This window comes from Hipposideros armiger, unplaced genomic scaffold (genome assembly GCF_001890085.2).
Source record: "Hipposideros armiger isolate ML-2016 unplaced genomic scaffold, ASM189008v1 scaffold_2070, whole genome shotgun sequence".
Classification (NCBI taxonomy): domain Eukaryota; kingdom Metazoa; phylum Chordata; class Mammalia; order Chiroptera; family Hipposideridae; genus Hipposideros; species Hipposideros armiger.
Window position 1 is genome coordinate 11990 of NW_017733418.1, and position 21647 is coordinate 33636.

The 21647-nt window shown below is 35.1% G+C and overlaps 1 protein-coding gene across 1 annotated transcript in view; it reads right to left on the bottom strand.

Moving 5' to 3' along the window:
- LOC109378500 (gamma-1-syntrophin-like) overlaps positions 1-21647 on the bottom strand; it is a 31418-nt gene that overhangs the window by 6022 nt on the left and 3749 nt on the right. The window contains exon 2 of the mRNA XM_019634862.1: positions 20886-20978. Within this exon, the coding sequence (XP_019490407.1) occupies positions 20886-20978 (93 nt within the window). The remainder of the gene's footprint in view (positions 1-20885; positions 20979-21647) is intronic.

Sequence of the window (21647 nt, forward strand, 5' to 3'; positions counted from 1 at the left end):
AATCATCTTGGTTGTAGGTCCTTGCTTTCCATTTCTTTGAATAATTCAAGCTAATACCTTCTGGTCTGCAAAGTTTCTGTTGAGAAATCAATTGAGTCTTATGGCAACCGCCTTTTACATAACTAACTGTGTATCTCTTGCTGATTTAACAATTCTCTCTTGTCTTTAATCTTTGGTATTTTAATTATAATGTGTCTTAGTGTGGGCCTTTTTTGGTTCATCTTGTTTGGGACTCTCTGCACTTCCTGAACTTCTATGCTTATTTCCTTTGCCAGGTTAGGGGAGTTTTCAGAGTCATCATTTCTTCAAATAGGTTCTTGATCCCTTGCTCTCTTTCTTCTCTTTCTGGTATCTCTATGATATAAATGTTGTTACACTTGATGTTGTCCTAATTTGTTATTTATTTATTTATTTATTTTGTTGATCTCATTGGGTGTATGTCCCAGTGGCACAGTCTCCCTGATCACCTGCACTGAGTGCTCCAGGAGTGTCTCTTACATGTGTTGTGAGCCCTCCTGTTGTAGTTGAGCCTTAATTGCTGTTGGCAAACCAGTGGATATAATTGACTCTCAGACTGACTGGCTATGAGGGTTGGCCATGCCCACAGCATATGAGCTGCTATGTGGGGGCTGACCCCACAGAGGGGGATTCTCCCCAGCAGGTTCGTGTGCCTGTTGTGACCACTCTTTGGGTGTGCCACTTATGAGGTTAGTTGTGTAGTGCTCTATTATACTCTGAAGCTGGCTTCTTCTTGTGTTGGTTCTGGGGCCTCTTGGGTGGGACTTTGGTGCAGACCCAGGACAGCTACTGCCTGTGACTGGCCCGGAGCTATGTGGTAGAAACTACAAAGTTATCCATGTTTGGTTGCTCCCTGTGCTGGACCTGAAGTTTCACGGGAGAGGCCATGCTGAGAACTGATGTGAGCTGTCACCAGTACCAGGCCTGGGGCAGCTCAGTAAAATGCTCAAGACACCCTGAGGCTTGACTCTACCTGCCAGCTGCCCATGAGGCTCAGCTCAGTCACTTGGGCTATACACAAGTTGGGTGAGGCTGAGTCTGGGACAGTCACCAGGGTGGGGCAAGTTATGTTCATCAGGTTAATGCAGGTTCAGGTTTGGTGCCATTGCTGAGCTTGATGTCCTTTAAAAGTCTCAGAGCACATCTAGGCCAGGTGCCACCCTCCTCATGTTTGCAGACCCGACTGTTGTCCAAGAAAGACTGAAGCCTTGGTGAGGCAGGTTACTCACCATGAAGGTGCCTCATTTAGTGTGCAAACTGAGACCAGCTATTTGCTGCTGAAAGAGCCTTCCTTGGTGCATGGGATGGGGTTGGTTGCCCAGACCCCCCAAATGTCTTTGGTGGTGTGCTAGTAGGGTGGGGCGGGGTCCCAGGGAGTCACTGGGGTGGAGTGAGCAATGTTCACCAGGCCTACACAGTTTCAAATTTGGCCATGTATGTGAGGACTCAGGGAAACACGGGGCTGCCTATAGGCTACATTGGAAGAAGACTCAACAACAGAAACAGTCTTTCCCTATATTCCTCTGGTGTCACCTGAGTTGCTGTTCCTCTGCCAAAGTCCAGAGTAAATGCCTGTGAATGTGTAGGTCTGTGCACAGGCCCTTTAAGAGGACATCTGGGTTTCCAGCAGCGTTCTTTTTCAACCAGATGGGTGGAATCCCTGATGATTTTCACAGCCAAATGTTGTGGGGACTCTTCTTTTTTGCACTGGAAACCTGGGCTTGGGGTCCTGGTGTGGGGCTTAGGCCCCTTACTCCTCACGGTGAACCTCTGCCACCAAGATATCCCTCCTGATGTTCCACCAACACATGTGAGTGTGGGTCAGCCCACTTCATGTCTCTGCCCCTCTTATGAGATTCAACATAGCTGCTTCTTTAAATCCTTCATTATAGGACTTCTGTTCAGCTAGTCTTCAGATGGTTGTCCAGGATGATTATTCTATAATTTAGCAGTGATATTAGTGTGATTATGGGAAGTGGCAAGGAAAGCATATTCCTACTCTGCCATCTTTCCTGGAACTCTGTTCATACCTCTCTCTTCAGAAGGTTTTATTCTGGACAAGGCTGAGGTGGTGAAAATGGGGTATCTTCATCCCACCTCACTCAACCCAGTTTGAGAACTGCACTTTAAGTCAATCCCCTGAGAAAACACAGGTGGGATTAACGCAGATCTCCTTCAGGAAACCAAAGGCTGTGTTTGCTAATGGTGACACTGCATGCAGCAGGAACAACTAGTGAATTCTAATATCTCAAAAAATTGATAATGAATGTATAATTGAAAGAAATGTATTTTGATGTTTACCCACCCACCATGGGAACCAAAATATCTCTCATTAAATGAAAATAAAAAGGCAAAAATTGGAAGATATTTGAAATGTTAGTAGCTACTTTATCAAAGTACCCAGAGTTGTTATAATTCGACATATAATTCTATTTTAAAATCACTGTTTATGCATCAATTTTTATTTAGATCAAATGATTCCTCTTTTAAATAAAATCTGGTTATTTTAGACTTCAAGTTTTCTTGTTCATGTATCAAAGTGAAGCTATTAAAATTGATTTGTCTCCATTAGCAGAAAAACTTCACAATTAAATGATGTCATTTGTTTATTGCTATTTCACTGAGAAAATCAGTTAACTCTAATAACTACTTTTTTCCATTTAATTTGTGAAATCAAAGTAAAGCTTTAGAAATTTCATTACGTAAAAATCAAAATATCTCTATTGCTGTGAATGCTATCATAAATTCAGTTAGAACATTGGCATTGAATATGTACTTGTAATTGCAATGTTATTATGCATCAGTAGAGCACAGTGTTGTGGTAACATTAATATTTTCCTAAATTAAAAAACATATGTAGCTAAAGTATACTTGAATTGGTTTTGGGGAATACATCATTCATAACTGCATCTTAACAAACTGTAGTACTCTACTAAATTATGTACCAAAAAATAATTACCCTATTTATTAAAGCTTAGATAATTGACATATATGTCTTTCAACTTTCTTTGCTATGCCTAAATACATGTTTATATTTTAGGGATAATAGTCTTTTAAAAATAACTTTTGAACAGAACTATTTTTTAGGTCCACCAATATCAGAAAACCAATTTATTATCTAATAAATAATTACTTATATATCTAATAAAATAATTACATGTGTGAAGTAAATTGCATGGTCACCCCACTTATTGATTACAAAGGGGTGTGATATTCAACTAGAACTATCAAGAATTCAAATTAGATGAAAATATTTGTGTCTCCTGTTCTCATCCCTTTTCCAGAGATCTGACATCTTTTACTTAATAATCAATGACCATATAAATGACCATATAAATGTACACTATTTTCCAATTGCTACCTTTGTTTGTTTGTGATTACATCCACTATATCTGTGATATCTTCCCAAAGCATTGACTCATCTTACTTTTGGTATTAAATATGGAAAAGTTAGTTAACTTAGACCATTTAAACTACAAGGCATATGATGGGCTGGCTGAGTGGCATGATGGTTAAGAACTGGCTTGGGATGCCAGAGGGCCCTGGTTCGGATCCCACATCTGAGGGCCAGTGACACTGCCCTCCACAGTGAAGCAACATCCTCCACAACTAGACTGAAGAACAAAATGACAGCAAATTGTCTGTTCCCCTTCCCCCCAATTCCCCAATTTAAAAAAAAATCTTCCATCAACTAATTTCATAGCTGTTCCAATTTTTTCATCTAGGCCTCACTAGAAATATAAACAACTCAGAGATATTTTCCTGTCAAACTATTAAAAGGCCCTTCTGGGGTCTTCTTTTTCTCAATACCTTATTCATCTCCTTCACAAAGCTGACTGCAATCTGCAATCTGTGATCATCCTGCTCTCTCTCTCTCCAATATAAAGAAAGCTTCAGGTGGACAGGTCATTGATCTAACAAGCTCATCACTGCATCTCTAGATCCTAACAGAGCAGCTGATATACAATAGACACACAATGAACCTAACTTTTGTGAAAGAAATGCATTAAGAGAGACTAAATATTAAAAAAGAAAAATGTCCCTTCTCTTCCGTTGTATTATTATATTGTCATGTTATTGGAGACATGCAATTGGGAGAAGTGGAGAAAACATACTAAAATGAGAACTTATGAAGTACTGTGACATTTCCAACCACCACTAATAATCTTAGTTGGTTGAACTGAATGGAAATCGGGTCCAAAAGGAGAGAGTAAAAGAAAAACAAAACAAAACCAATAAATAAATAAATAATAGCAATTTATGAAGATATTTCATAATATTTTTGAAATCTAGAATTTGACCCAAAGCCTTCATAATAAAATCACAGACTAGATTTTTCACTTCCCTGTGCCTTTTCATGGGTAAACTTCTGCAGGCCCCTGAAAAAAAAGGAGGTCAAACATGGTCAAACACATTTAGTGAGGATCATTTGCATAATAAAGTCTGGGGATATTTTCATAAGAAATACTTATTTAACTTTGTTTAACCAAGTAGCTTTTCCCATGGATTACATTTCAAAAAATGATAAAATTTTTCAGTATAAAATAAAATATTTAATGAATTTAACTATAGTCATAATGGATCCAAAACACCTTATTGACTTATCAAAACATTTGTTTTTGACAGTCAGAAACAGTGTTTAAGTCAACATATTCTTTGAATGATTATATGAAATGATACATATAAATGTATCTGGCATTTTGAAGATATATTTAAATATTTTAAGTGTCTAAAAGCTAAAAGCAAAGATAACTATATGTATAAAGAAACAATACAATGAAACAACATTTTCAATATTGTAGTTGTAATAAAGTCATTGAAGATGACCAAGAAAAATATATAGTACAAGCTTATTGATCTAAGTGTTTTCATGTTAAAGATTTTGAAAAATAATCATTTTGCAAAAGAATCATTTGCCCCTGAGCTACTCTTTGCAATAGATACATTTTATTTAAAACAATCCAAACAGATAAATGCTAAAAACCTTGGAAGCAATGCTATTTGGGGTTTATCATTTAAGGTCATCATTGACTCAGGGAGTAATCTTTATAACATGTGCTTACAAATAATGATTAATGCATGTGTGATTGAAGATGAAACATTGATTATAATGAAGTACAATATGTGAAGGTAATGAAGCACATAATATGTAATCTGTCATTTATTCCTGACATTGATGGGTGAATACATCTACAAATCATTTAAAAATACTTCATTTAGTGCCTGTGAAGCATTCTGTGTGTCTGTTGTTGTCCTTTAATGGAACATTGCTATTACAATGAACATTACACTGTGGTAGGCCCTTTTGTACATTATCTCTAATTTCTGCAAGAGCTATGCACTAGCTGCAGAGTATTGCCATTTTCCATATGATATAATTAATAAAACATCATACACAATGATAATATTTCACAGCTAATAAGTAGGAATAAAATCCAAGTCTGTTATTCTCCATGGTTTATATATATTTTTTATCCCAACCTGCTTCTTTGCTTTTCTATAATTATCTTAACTAAACATCACAAACCCATTTATTGAGCATGATTATAAATGAATTTTCATTGTGTATGCCTGATTTTTTCCTTAAAATACAGGAAAAACCCAGAGCACTGTTTAGTACAAGACACTAAACTCAGAAAAAGCAATTTACTGATTTTTTCCAACCATAGTCTGTTGAGTCACAGTTTCTTCTTCCTTATAATGCTGTTACTATTTTAAGCTTCTCCCCTCTCTGCAATTAAAAAGGTTCCCATAAGCTATTCATTTGTTTAAGATTCATTTTTACAAATGGCTTTAAGTTTGGAAATGCCAGTGATTTAGAGAATTTAAAAGAGAAGGAAAAAGAAAACCCTGCCCTTACTCTTTATTTTTGCTATTTATAACAAAGATTCTCATACCTGGGTGTAATCCATCAGAGAGCTAGGATGCAAAGCTGACTACAAACCAAGGGATTCAGGTTAGTGAATTAATTAACATTTGTAGTGCATCCAGTGTTCCTTAGCTGCAGACTATTCAAAAACAAAATTCCTTAATTGTATATAAATGAAAAATAAAATTACATAAATGATAGTGAAAACTTCCATATTGAACAAAAAATAGATAAAACAAACTCTAATAAATCACTTATCAGTTTCCTTATCACTATTTGCATACCCCAATTTTCATGCCCCACAGAAAAATTCCTCTTAAAAAAAAAACCAGAAACAACTTCTACATATGAAGATAATTTAAGCAGTATGCCATCTATTTCATGAGAAATGGAAGTAGGAGAGTTAACTACATTGGAGCCAAAAACACTAAAAGAATAATCTATGTGGATTATGACTTAATACATAGAACACATTAAAAATTACAACAAAGATGCTTTGAGGCCAGGATCATATTTTGTACTCCCTATAACACCAGTCACCTGGTATTTGACAATTAACTGTTTGCCCAGGCTTAACCACAAACATTTTTAAAAATCTTTCCTTGCAATTCATCTTTATATGTCTTCTAGTTAAGCAGTAAATCAAACCTTCCCACCACACAATCCTATTTCCATTTTGCATCACCCTTCAACTTTAGCAAAAAGCCCACCTACACATATCCTTTCTTGCCTTCTATCCCCCTCTCCCCCTCACTATGTTAATGTGACTCCTAAAAGTGGCTCCTTTTCCTTCCTTTTTTGTGGGCATGCTAGGGAGCCACATTTAGTAGAAAACCATGACAAACTGTTCCTTTAACACTATTTTCCTTTACACATCTTTATACTTCTCATTTGTTTTTCATTCATGTGAAATTATCCTAATTAAATATGTCTTTGGCTTAAGTAATTACATTTTACTAAAATAAGTAATTCAACTACATACTATTTTATAAATTTTGTAAATTTGAATGGCAATTTTGAATAAAGGGATAAAAATAGAAATATCAAAAGATCACAAAATAGAAGAAAGCTTATAGCTTTTACTATTTCCTTAGGTATAATAGTATCATATTTTTTAATATATTTACCACTAGTCATGGAATTAATTCTATGTCATTGAACTGTGCTTGAGCCTGGACAGAGACGAGAGTTAATATGTCCACCAGACTCAATTGTAATACATTATGATAAGTGTTATGCCAGGGTATGCTTACAGTTCTCTGCTCTCAAAAGGACATCTAAATCAAATTGGAGAAAGAAGGCTTTCTGGATGAAGATTTGCACTTATGGGAGTGTTATGTATAAAAGCATGGAGTATGGCAGAGCCACTGAATGCTAGGGGGAAATGCAAGAGATGTTGCTAAATTGCAGGCAGAGACCAGAACATTGAGAGGCTTCCATACTATGCTAACATATTGTCTTAAAGGTAGTAGGAAACCACTAAAGTAATTAACAAGAGAGTCTGATGACATCATTGAATTTACATTTTAGAGGTATCATTAATCTGGTAGTGGTGTGGGAGATGGAATATGGAAGGATATAACTATATGTCCCCATAATGTTTTGGCTTCTTATTACACTATCTAAAAGTACCCAGGCTAGATCTGTCTGTTCTATTACATTGTAGTTTTCTTAAGAGTAGGAACTGTATCTAATTATTTATTCCTAGTGTCTATCAATGGTCATAGCACATAGTTGGCGCATAAAAAAGAGTATGTTCAATAATAAATCGAGCAAGCCTGTTTGGACAATATTGCAGTAATTCAAATGAGAAGGGATTACCCAAGTTACTGGGTTGTCGGAAAAGTCATACTCATTTTTGCGACAAAAAACATAGAAAAATTATGTCATGACTTTTCCGACAACCCAATACTTAAGGTACACCTTCTAGATTTATTTAGAGGGAGTTGTTGAGGAACACATATAAGTATGAAACACAATTCAGATTTCTTTTGATATCTGAGGTAGAAATGCAAAGGAGTCAGACAGTAATGGACAACAAATTCAGTGTTGGACAATGTGCAACCTTTAAGATCAAGATGTATGTCTGAGCTGGAGTTAACAGAACAGAAATTTATTATCATCAGGAGGCTTGTCTAAATTAAAGACTGGATGAAATTGCTCAATTAAGCTTAGAGTTGCTCCATCAGACATATTTCATTTAAATGTATATCTCCCCAAATGACTCTACATATAGGGATATATTTATGTTTTTTCATCAAATATATGGAACATTTAAAGAGGAGTATACAGATTTTCACTCTAAGAATTTATTTGGTTAAAGTATATTAAAAATAAAAGTAATAAATATTCAAAAAAGATTGATTTGGAATCTATAAAAAAGTTTTAAAAAAAAGCAGGATAGATGTTTCTGAAACTCAGACCTTGTAGGTTATCTTATATTTTATTTATTTATTTGTTTGTTTGTTTATTGTGAGGCAGCTATGCCTTAAACACTGTCCAATAGAAGCTGGTTACCATAAGACTTTCAGTCTAATTCACAGAGTAACCTCAGTAATACAGAGAAATTGAATTTGAGTTCTTTGGCAGTCTAGAGATTACCAACTATTATGCTTACCAATTGGAAATTTCTACTTATTTGATTTAGTTTATCTGAAATCTATGGTTTTTAATTTCTTATATTTGATAGGTTATTTTGTACTAGATTCAATTCATTAATCTAGTGAGTTGATGTACACAGAGTACTTATTTTAGTTATATCTATGTAAATTTTCAAAACCATAACCAAAATACATGTGGGAAAGCAAGCATTAACATATTTCCACATATTATTGAATATGGTATGCTATTTGTTATTCTTAACATACTAATTTAATTTTGAGAAACTGTATGTTGTCTGCATAATAAATATTGGCAAGAAAATTTGGTTTTGTTAGTATAAATTTCTCAGATCCATAGGTTTTTAAAAAAATTTTTTATTGTTGCTGTTTCCTGGCAACACGCTAAAATTCAGTCACACTTATAATTCATATTATCAATTCTCTATACAAATGAATTCTTTTCCAGTTATTTCTTTTTAACACATGCACACACAGCTGTCACGAGGTCAATGGATAATAACAGCTCTAGAGAGAGGAAAAAAATGACTTTACTGAGATAACTACATTTAAGTCAATATACATGTGCAATGTAATAAGCCATCACTGTTCCTTTCTCCAGGTTGTCTGAAGGCTGCTCCACTAACAGAGATTAAACACTTTATTTAAAAACTGCTAAATTAACATATAAGTTTCTGCATATTTTTATTTTAAGGCAACACTAGTCTTCACATTTACTAATTTGATTTCTAAAATTTAATTATGAATTTTATTGGTATGAGTCAATAATTTATTATTTTTTCCTGAGCACAATAAAAACATCCCCAAATTAAAAGAAATTTGTATTTCTAGAAATTGATAGTTTCCATTTGACTCAAATGTAAAAATTATCACTTGGAAAACCATTGCATTCATCAAATTATCAACATATAATGAATTACCTTGGGATGCATACTCTTTCTTTCTGTGTTGAATCATTTTGATTTAAACAGGCCATAAAATATTGCAGATGGTTGAAGATGAGAGTCTGAATTACTCAAGGTTAACAAGGGTATATTTACCAGTAAGTCTAATGCTTGAATATATTTATACAGGATAGATCAAATATAAAAGGTGCAAGCTGGAGCCTAAGTTTTGTTTACCTGGTGAATTTGGAAAAAATTTATATTTTGGTATCCTGGTGAAGCCTGTCAGTCAGAAATTTGTTTGTATTAGAGACAAGGAAATCTTTTGAAATAAACGTCATTCCAAGGTACGTAATATGTTGTATAGCACTGCATAGTATACGGAAAAGCTATTAGAATTACACCTTGGCACTGTAAGTCCATAATATACTTTGTTTATAATATCTGAATCTTTGATATATCACACTATGCTCAAGTGTGTTGTTCCAAGAAACAGGCAAGTTATTTAATGTAAGATACATAGCACTAGAAAAGTGAAAAATGTGTCCTTCTCATCTTTACATTGAACAAATTAACTATTCAGTGACTTCTCCATAACCACTTTCATGAGAATAATTCAGTGGATATTCTGCACATCCATTTTTTTCCATTGTGTTTCCTTTTCCCACATAATTGTTCAGGTCAGAAACTTCGCTGTCATACTTAGTTCCGTTCTTTCTATCCCCAAGTCCTACTGAGAGTATATCCTCATCGTTACACAATGCCAACCACTCTGCATTTGAAAAGCACCTACTCTAAGCCACATGTCTCCTAATAAGCTCCTCCCTTCCCAACATTCATTCTTCTCCATCTCCAAAGTATTCTCCACAAAGCTGCCAAAGTCATCACCGATTGCATCCTGTTACTGGCATAAAATCTGTTAGTGGCTTTCTATGGCCCTTGGCACAATGGACATATCAGCCCTAATTTTCACCAATGCCTATAGCAATGTAACTTTGAAGTGCTCTCTCACCATGGACTGAGGTGATCTGCCTTATTGGTTGTGGTCTCAGTCACATGACATGCTTTGAACAAGGGGATTTTGCAATTTTTCCAACAGCAAAGCCTAAAGAAGAATTGCACAATAAGGCTTATTCTCTTCTTCATTTGCCATCTACAAGAAAAGAATATGCCTGGGCTAAGCTGGTTTCACTAATAACAAGGAACAAGCAGAGAAGAACCTAATCATGCATCCTTGGAAGAACCATCCAAATTGCAGACTCATTGATGAATCTTGCCCAAATCAACAGGATGAACCCCACAAAAGTGTGAGAAATAAATATTTACTGCTGTAAGCTAGTGAAGTGTTGTCATTCTGTGTTACATAGCAATTTTGTGGCCACAGCTAACTGATGTAAGTTCAAAGCTTTACATGAAGACAAAGGCTCCTCATTATTTGGTGCCTGACTACTTTACTTTTAAAACCGCTCCTCTCCCATTTTCCTGCTCTTGCTTCACTGAGCTTGTCAAAGCTCTCTCACATCTTAGCACTGTCACACATGCTACTCAGTCTTTTTCCATTGTGTGCATAGTTAGCTGCTCATGACCTATGAATTCGCAGGTATAATGTAATTTTCTCCAAGTACCACCTATGATCCATTAACCCAGTTTATATGCTCATCCATGCTATCCTGGACTCCCTTTCTGAGAATCATTAAACTTATCCATTACTTGTTTAATGTCAATCTTGTCTACTAGGTGCCATGAGAACAAAGACCTCTATAAAAGCAGAGACCCACAAGGACTAGAGTGTAGCAGACAAACATGTTGATTGATGATTTATTTATTGATTAAGAATTCTAGACAACACAGTGTCACTTTGACATCTTGAGAATGGCAGCACAGTAGAAGGTATTTGCGCTAGTGCCCTGCAGTGGTCAAAATTACCTACCAGTGTACAAGCAACAAAATATCCACCTCTTATTGAAAGTTTATATTTCCCACTCACTGTGCAACACATTCCACATACATTTTCTTATTTGAACTTTACAATAATCCTATGAGAAGGGTGTAATTTGCATGTCCACTTTAAAGGTGAAAAAAGGCTACATCAGCTATATGATTTGCAAGATCCCACCCAATGTTAATGGTGGGAGGATAGAAGCAGCTCATTTATGAGTTCTGAGGGATTTTAAATAGAAGGGAGGAAAAAAGAATGGATTCCTGGGGTTAGATGAAAGGGCATGATTTGTGGTTGAGACAAGATCCATTGAAAGATAGGATACCTGGAAATAATACTTAAGGACTTCCAAATCTAGACCTTATATTTTTTAGTTTAGTATTTTCTTTCCCAATAAACTGTCTTATTTAGCTTTAGAATAATGTTGCAAGATAAACCCACAGCTATTATTATTTCCATTTATTATGTGAGAGTTTTAGAAATTAATACATTGTATTAATAAAAAAATCATGTGTATCAAAACTGATAGTTGAAGGACAGATAATCCAAAATGTAGTGAGAAAAGTTTTAAGAAAGATATGCTTAATAATAATAATAAAAAAACTATCAAAGGCCACAGAAAAAAAGTAGAATTAGAAAATATAAAGGGTGAAATAAGAGCAAAAAAGATATAAAATGAAAAAAGTATATAAAGCATATATAAGCCAAAGAATTTTTTACTCTTACCTGATTTTGTTCTTTATATACTTTGAATTATAAATATAGACAGCAAACAACGTATTAATTCTACATAACATTATAACTTTTTTGTATTGCAAGTAATGAACAAAAAATCCATAATTTTATTATTATATTATATCTAGTTTTATAGTGGTATGAAAACTTGAGTCAATACTTTTCTTTGGAACACTTACAGCTATCTTTAAAATGTTTGAGGGTTAAAATTAAATACCTGATGGATTGTTTCCCTAAATGCCTGAGTTTGTTTTGTAATAAATACAATGTTCTTTATTCTCCTAAAAGCAAAGAAGAAATAATTTATCTGAAGAACATAAAAATTCCATCAAATAGCTAATTGTTTTTGTCGATGTTATGGTGCTGTAAGTTACACAATTAGAGAATAAAAGAGATTAAAAGAGACTGTAAAAAGGAAAATGCTAAGATTCATATGGATATCATCATAATGACATTCTAGCTAGTGTATTTTACAATTTCTACTTATTTAGGAGATATTTCAAGAAAATACTCATTTCAATAATTTCAAATTTTCCTTTTGTATTTTTAATAACTACCTTTGATATAAAATAGTTTAAATACTATAGAACAAGTAGCATAAAATTAAAAAATTGAAATTTAATTCTATTTCAAAGGGTCTGACCTATCAAATTCATAGTATAATTCTTTTATAATTAGAAAAATTCAAATAAAAATATTATTAAATGTGTGTACATGGAAGTCATATATCTTTAGGAGAAACATTAGCTCAAACATTAGCTCCCCTATAATTAGTGACCTTCAATATATCCAATCATATCAAATACTTTTGAAAATGAAAACTATAAATATAGGTCAAATTTGAATTTACTTTCAAATTTTATCTTGAAACACTGTAGAAATCAGTGTCTATTTAAAGATATGAATGGATTAGATAGATTAAAATATTTTATGAATCAATGTATGAACAATGAATTCAGTTCTGAAGCACAATTATTGGGAACAGGAGGACTTCTAACTTTATGGAAAAAAAATCTAAGAAACAAGAAGGAAGTGATTTTTGTTAGGGTGATATTGTCTTTTACTACACAAAACATAACTTCTTAAAATGGAAGTCACCATGTGCATGTATGGGTTTTTCCAATTTTTCCAAGATAATGTTTTCAATTTATGTTCAATGAAAGTCAGTTATAAAGATAAGAAAGCATAATATCATTACAATAGCTTCTCACATGTGATGGAGCTAATTCTTTAAAATGTTACTATTTTATTTTGTAATTTATGTCCTTTGAAGATCTGTTGCCAACCATGATATCAAAAAAATTTTTTAATATGCTATGTACTTTTTAGATACCCTGAAATAAAGAAGCTTTTAAGTAAAGAAGCTTTTAAGAAATGTTCTCTTGGCATTTCCCAAATTCAACTAAAAGACATAAAAAAAAAACGTCTAACAGACAATAACAATTTGGCAGAACTAATGGTTTCATAGACTCTACCAGGGAAACAGTAAGAATATGAGTAATAATGTCTTTTATTTTGACCCAGGTTTAAAAGTCAAGTTTTATGGTGTTCTACACATTGCAATGGACAATTACACAGAATGAACAGTCCTCATGTACCAATTATAGCAAATGGAGCACTTGAAGTTGGCTCATCTCCTGGGCTGCAACATGATGAGGACTGAAGAGGAGATTTATGGTGTGGGATTAGAATGACTTTGTCCTCATTTTAACCATTACAGATTACATGTCACCTGGTTGATATAAATTAAAAAAACAAAACACTTTCACTTTTTTATGGTTTTAAAAAAATAAAAGTTGGGGCAACTGATTAACTCAGCTGGTGAGAGAGCAATGTTCATAACACCAAGGTTGCCGGTTTGATTCCCACATGGGCCACTGAGATGCACCCTCCACAACTAGATTAAAACAACTACTTGACTTGGAGCTGATGGGTCATAGAAAAACACATTGTTCCTCAATAAGAAAAGAAAGAGAAAAGAAAAGAACAAAAAGAAAGTTATTCTTCTAAATTATCAAGGGGAAAAATAAATGCCCATTAGCTCAGTCTTGCTGCCACATAATCAATGCCATCTATACACCTCAGCTAGAATGATCTTTCTACAGTATAAATTAGATTTAAGTCAGATCTGATCAAGATGGCAGAGTAGATAAATTCTGTGGTTACCTGTTTTTACAATCACATCAAATTACAACTAAAATACAGAAAAACCATCATTGATAATTGCCTGAAATCTAGGTGAGCCAAAGCCATACCACTAAGGACATACAGAAGAAGCCATCTCAAGACTGGTAGGAGGGTCAGAGACACAGCACAGGAGGTCTTCTACAAGCATGTGACCATTAAAAATTGGGAGCGGTATTTCCACTGCAGAGGTCCCCTTGGTTGGAGTGAGGGGTCATAGCCCCACATCAGGTTCCCCAACCCAGGGTTTAATTAATTCTAAAGACTGAAAGTCCCCCCATAATTTCTGGCAGTGAAAACCAGTGCAAATTGTAGATGAGTGAGACTAGGGAGGCTGCAGTCCCAGGTGAACCTCCTAAAAGTGCCAAACATGGATTTACTTGATGATGGACTCACTTGTTCTAAGCTCCATCACTGACGTGGCAGCTCAAAAGGAGCCAGGGACATATGAGGAGGAAGTTAAGTGTCTGGCTTCAGAGCAAGAGCTAGAGGGGCAACTATCTTGCTTTTAGTTGAGGACCTAGTGGAAGCCATTTTTTCTATGTTGAGACTTCCCCCTCCCATCGTGTAGACATAGGCAACTGCCATATCTCAGTCTCCATCAACTAACACCATTTGTTTGCCCTGATTCCCTGAGATCCTGTCCCACCCAACTTCCAGACACACCCAAGCTGTTTCCAGTGACTTTTCTGTATAAAGGGCCCTTCTAGTCTCATGTTGTGGATTTTCCTAAAATCTCTCAAAGGTTCACAAATCCCAAACAAGAAGCATCTGGCTTTGGCATGTACCTACCTCTGGCTAAGCAGCCCTAAACTTGGCACTAATGACAGCTGGCCTTGGTTCTTGGCTTGGCCACTTGAGGCACCTCCAAACCCATTGCAGGTGTTGGCCATCTGTGGATTGCTTTGTGGCTCATTCCAGGTGGCCCTGGGCAAAGTGAGGTCTGTGGCTGAACACAGCCTTCAGTGGGGCCGTTTCCAGGAGGCTGTGGGCCTGGCATGCCTGGTAGCCAGCTTTGGACCCAGCTGGGGCATCACCCTGCTGCCTCTAGGGATGAAACACTCAAAAGGGCATACTGGGCAGGCACCAGAGCCCTCCAAAAGCAAATCCTGCTCTGTGGGGTCAATCCCTGTGCCACAACACTCCACTGTAGTCTTGGCCAATCCTCACAAATAATCACCCCCAAAACCAATCTCTTCCATTGACATGCAAATAGCAACCAAGGCTAAGCTACAATAGGAGGGCACACACAACACACACAAGGAACACACCAGAAGCACGTGGCTGCTCAGGTGACCAGAAAGACAGTGCCACTAAGCATCATAGCACACCTACTACATAGGGCTACTCTACTAAGAGAGGGAGACATAACAGGCCTCTCTAATACATAGAAACAAACACAGGGATATAGCGAAATGGGAAGACTGATGAGACAAGTAAAGCGTTAACAGGAGTGGGCTTGTGAGCTAACATAAATAGGCTTAAACATTAACCGCTTGGCTCTGAATCCCCTGGCTAGCACTGCACCTGCAAGCTGAAAAGTGCCTTACATCTATCATAGGTGGGAACAGAACAGTTCTTAATCGCAACAGCCATCTGTAAGTTGACATCCATCATAGATGGGAACAAGGCAGTTCTCAGGAGAAGACAATTGTAATGGCAGCCCCTCCCCACTGCAAGCTGACAAGCACCCTACATCCTGCTTAGAAAAATATGAAACTCGAGCTAAACAGAAACCCAGCACAGCTGTCTCCTTCGGACTCTCCCCTGGTTGAACTCCTTTTGCCAGTATCTCCCTTAACCCACTATCAGACTGCAGTGGCAAAACTCCTTTAGCCAGTATTTCTCTTCCAAACAGAACTCTTTCTCTCTTTGCCTGACTTTCAGTAAAGCTTTCTTGCTCTTCCACTTTGTAGAGTCTTGTGAATGCTTTCACATTCTGTGACTGGCCAGGGGCTAATCTATGCCAATACAAAGACAAAGAAACATGTCCCAAATTAAAGAACAGAACAAAGCTCCAGATAAAGGTCTGAACAAAAAGGAGTCAAGCAACTTACGAGACACAAAGTTCAAAACACTGGTTATAAGCATGTTCAATGATTGCAGGGAAAACTTCAACAAAAACATAGAAAACATAAACATGGAAATAGAAAACATAAATAAAGATAAATAAAGTCATAAATAAAGAATGTAATAACTGAAATGAAGAATACATTAGAGGGAATCAACAGTAGATTAGATGAAGCAGAATTTCAAATTAGCAATTTACAAGATAAGGTAGCACAAAATGCCCAAACAGAACAGCAAAAATAAAAAAGCATCCAAAAAACTAAGGATAGTTTAAGGGGCCTCTGGGACAATATCAAGCATACCAACATTCACATCATAGGGCTACCGGAAGAAAAGAGAAAGGAAGGAATTGAAAACCTATTTGAAGAAATAATGACTAAAAACTTTTCTAACCTGTTGAAAAAAATAGATATACAAAAGCAGGAAGTGCACAGTGTCCCAAACAAGTTGAACTGACACATCATAATTAAAATGCCAAATTAAACACAAAGAGAGACTCTTAAAAGCAACAAGAGAAAAGCAGTTAGTTACCTATGAAGGAACTCCCTTAAGACTCTCAGCTTATTTCTCAACAGAAACCTTCCAGGCTAGAAGGGATTGACAGGAAATATTCAAAGTGATGAAAAGCAAGGACCTACAATGATGATTACTCTACCCAGCAAAGCTATCATTTAGAATTGAAGGACAGATTATGAGCTTCCCATACAAGAAAAACCTCAAGTTGTTCATGAACACCAAACCAGAACTACAAGGGATCATAGAAGGACTTCTTTAAGATGAACAACAACAACCAAAAAAAGATGAAAAATATGAATACTAGAATGGCAATAACATATCTATCTATCAACAAATATATATCTACCAACAATTACTTTCAATATAAACAGATTAAATGTCTAATCAAAAGATAGTGTGACTAAATGAATAAGAAAATAATATCCATACATATGCTGCCTATAACAGACTCTCTTCAAATCAAAAGACACACACAGACTCAAAGTAAAGGAATGGGGAAAAGATATTTCATGAAAATGGGAAAGAAAGAAAAAAAAAAAGCTGGGATAGCCATACTTATATGAGACTGAATAGAGTGTAAAACAACGTAGGACTGAGTAATCCCACTTATAGGTATTTATCTGAAGAAATCCAAAACACTACTTCATGGGTATGTGTGCATCCACATGTTCATTGCAGCCTTGTTTACAATGGCCAATATGTGGTGGCATCCTTTATGGCTGTCAATGGATGAATGGATAAAGAAGCAGTGGTACATATATACAATGGAATATCGCTCAGCCATGGATGGGAATGGGTTCTTGCCATCTGTGGCAGTATGGAAGGATCTGGAGGATATTGTGCTGAGTGGAGTATGTTAAACAGAGAAACACAGATGCAATGTGATTTCAATTTTATGTGTAACCTGAAGAACAAAATAAACAAACAAAACATAAACAAACTTATAGATATGTGAAACATTTTGATGGTTTCCAGATGGGACAGAGTTTGGGGGTCATTGAAAAAGAGAAGGGATTAAGAAGTATAAATTCGTTGTTACAAAGTAGTCATGGGGATGTGGAGTATAGCATAAGGAATATAGTCAATAATATTGTAATCACTATATATGGTTTCAGATGGATACCAGATTTATCAGGGTGATAGTTGGAAGGAGGGTTGGGGCAGGGTGAAAAAGGGGATAGGATTAAGAAGTACAAATTGGTAGTTAGAAAATAGTCAATGGGATGCAAAGTAAAGTATAGGGAATATAGTTAATAATATGGCAATAACTATGTATAGTGCCAGGATGGCCCTAGACTAGTCAGGGGTATGTACAGCATAGGGAATATAGTCAATAGCAATATGATAGCATGGTACAGTGTCAGATGGTTCCTAGTGATAATTGGTGATCATTGCTGGTGATCATGGTGATCATGGTGATCATTTCTTTAGATATATAAATGTTAAATAACTGTTGTGTACTTCTGAAACTAATATAATATTGTATGTTAGCTATATCTTAATAAAACTTTTTTAAAAATCAGATTTAGGTCAAACATGAAATGAAACTTGACAATGAGACCCTATTGTTGTTTTTTTTCAGTGTTGTCTCTTTTCATCCCCTTCCTGTACCGTATCTTTCAGTTATACTAAACATACACTGTGATTACTGTTACCCTCAATTTGTAAAAATGTGTTTATTTGACCTTGTCAACCACACATATCATTTTCTGAGGAATGTTGTAGAGTGATAGGTGCCCAGTTGAGGACAGAGTTTAAGAATTTAGAATATGTAGTTTACCCAGTTTCTCTCGTCTTACTCATATACTCTCCTACTAGTTTTGTATTGTCAAATACACCTCTGATCATTTTCTTCCTTTTCCTCAAACTCTTCAAAGGTATTCTTTTGTTCTTAGCACCAAAGCTGAATTCTCTAATAGGACCTCTTCTCTTAGTTAGCCACACAATTGATCTCTCATTTCTGACCTCAAATTCAATGTCCTTCCTTACTTACAGATATTTATCTGGATAATCCTACTCTTGATGTCTCAAATTTTGTGAAGCCTTCCTTAAGCACACATGACTGACATGTATACACCTCCTGTGTCTGTCTATAGACAGCAAGTATCCAGTAAACACTTATTTGAAAATATTACTGTTGAGTCTCTGTTTACATGGAAACCTATTATTATATATAATTAACTAATGCACATAGGAGTATGTATGTTTAAAGGAATATAATTGCAGAAAATCTATACTCTTAGCTATGAGAACTATATAAGTACCATGACATCAGACTTTGACATATTAGTGAGAAAACCTATTTCTAACACAGAAAAGGCTACATTTTAATTAGGATGAAGATTACAAAGAACAAGCTGAGATGTATATGACAATAAACTTCTGTGAGGTAATAACCCCAAAAACACTATGGGAGCCAGAAGAATGTACAACCTCCTGCAATGTTGTTAATGTAAACGAAAGTACATGCTATTTAGTGTGTCTTGTACTCTCTGGAAAATCCAGGAAAATTGTTTTTATGGGGACTTTCAAACACAAGTATTATGTAATGAGAACCAGCTTGACATTCCCAGATACCTCACTGCTTCCAAACCAGTAGTATTCAAGTATAATCTAAAATCATGCTGACTCTCATTTCCTACCCTAAGAGTTTCTGATCTGGTCTTTTAGTTTACTTTTTCATTATTGTTTATTTTGTTTGTTAAAATTTCTTGTTAAGAAATAAAAAATAAAGTTGCTCTTTTTAATATTAATATTAAAATTCCATATTTACATTCTTTTGACATTACTCAAAATATGCACTGGATAGTCAACTCTGACCAGTGCATGCATGATATTTAATTTTGCAATGTCAATATTAAAAGAAACATTGGCCATCCTTAAATAATGTGAGGTTTTGTGTGACAATTTTGATTGCTTTTTCATGAAAAATAGTAAGACCCCCAAACTCCAACCCACATCCTACTTGTCTGTGACCAGCTGGACTACACCATTAGACTCCCATTTTTTTCTCAAGATCAAAACACTTCTACTATCTATACACTCTGCCTTTCTCACATATTTATATCACTGTCTTGTTTTTATTTGTATTTGTTTTTGAAAATCTTGTTAGAAGGTTTAATTTCTAGGCAAAATATGTTTCCCAATAAAAGGTTTCTCATTAATCCTTAAAATTAGTGAGAAAAATATATCAGTTTGTTTCTTAGGTCATACCTAAGATGAAGATTTGATGAAGGAGGAAGTGAGTTGCACCTAAGAAATTGATATCCTTATGGGAGAAAAGAGAATGTCTTCAATGAAGACCAGAGCTCCAAGTCAGAAACTGCAGCAGGGACTCCTGTACTGGATGGAGATTAGCAGTAGATAGTGGGTCAGTTGAGCTTTAAGATTGTTTAGATATGACTGGCTGATAAAATGCCCTTAATCAGCCCCAATATATATCAGTCCCACGGACATAACCTTTGTGAAAATGGCACTCAATCAGAGAGTACAAGACCATATTAATAATGTGTTTATAAAGATTATACTCCCTGGCTTGAAACTTTAAACCCTCAAGTTCCACCATCTATAATTCTAACATATTACCCATAAAACTAAAAAATATATTTCCCCCATTCAGATATTGGAGGTGTTGATACAGAAAAGTAATAAAGGGTTATTTTGCTTTAAAAATTGTTTTGAGGAAGGAAAATTTCACCTCAATATGAAGCCATACTTTTAGTAAAAGAGAATGTGTGTGTGTGTGTGTGTGTGTGTATATATATATATGTGTATATATGTATATATGTGTATATATGTATATATATATATATATGCTTTATATAGTTATAGTGTTTTGTGGCAAAAATTTGTTTCATAAAAATTAAAATTTTTTTGTTTTTCTATAAACAGATTAAAGCACAATTTAACTTTTATTAACAAAAATGAGAACCTTGAATTTAATTAATACATGATAATCAATTAAAATGCTGACATGCATTCAAAGTTATTTCAATCATTCTTAAATCAGAATGTCTGCAGCACATTTCCCAGAGCTGATTTGATCACATTACCTTTGTTGCAGCATCAAAGCAGATAAATCCTGTGCTAAAGTCAATCGTGAGTCCCATTAGATGACTTTCTAGCACACAAGCATATGTCTTGCACTAAACAAAACAGAAAACACTGTTACTTTTCAGGTGATTGACCCAGTATCAGCCTAAATAGCCAACATTCATCAAAGACACTGTGAAAGCTCCTGTAGTAAGTTCTTTATATGATATCTAACTTACCATCAGCAGTAATTGTATAAGGAAGATAGTATTATTATCTTCTTAATGTTAATAAAACAGAAGCCAGTGATTTTTGACCTGCTAGAGGATACTCAGGGCCAAATTTCCCATCCTGCTGTCAGTACTTGTCTTTACCTTGGGCCACCCTGACGCCCTTTGGTATATTGGCAATAAACTGGGTATTAAAAAATTTAGGTGTAGGCAAAATTACATTCAGTTGTTAAGTCCACTAGCTAAATATTGCTGCTCCTTCATTAAATCAAAAGTGAATTATTAAAGATTAAAATATTACTTAAATTCCTAACATATTAATTTTATGGATATTATTAAAAGAGAACTCTCAGGTACACAAACACAGATTCCCTAACCAAGGCAATAAAGTCAAGAAACATCTTGAACTTAACAGTTTCAATATGTCCATTCATGTGGCGAAAGCTATTTCCCAAATTACCACTTGATATTATTTGTATAAACTTGTTGATTCTTCAGAAATCAACAATTAATGTATTTTTACATTGAGACAGATTAATTTATAATGTTACT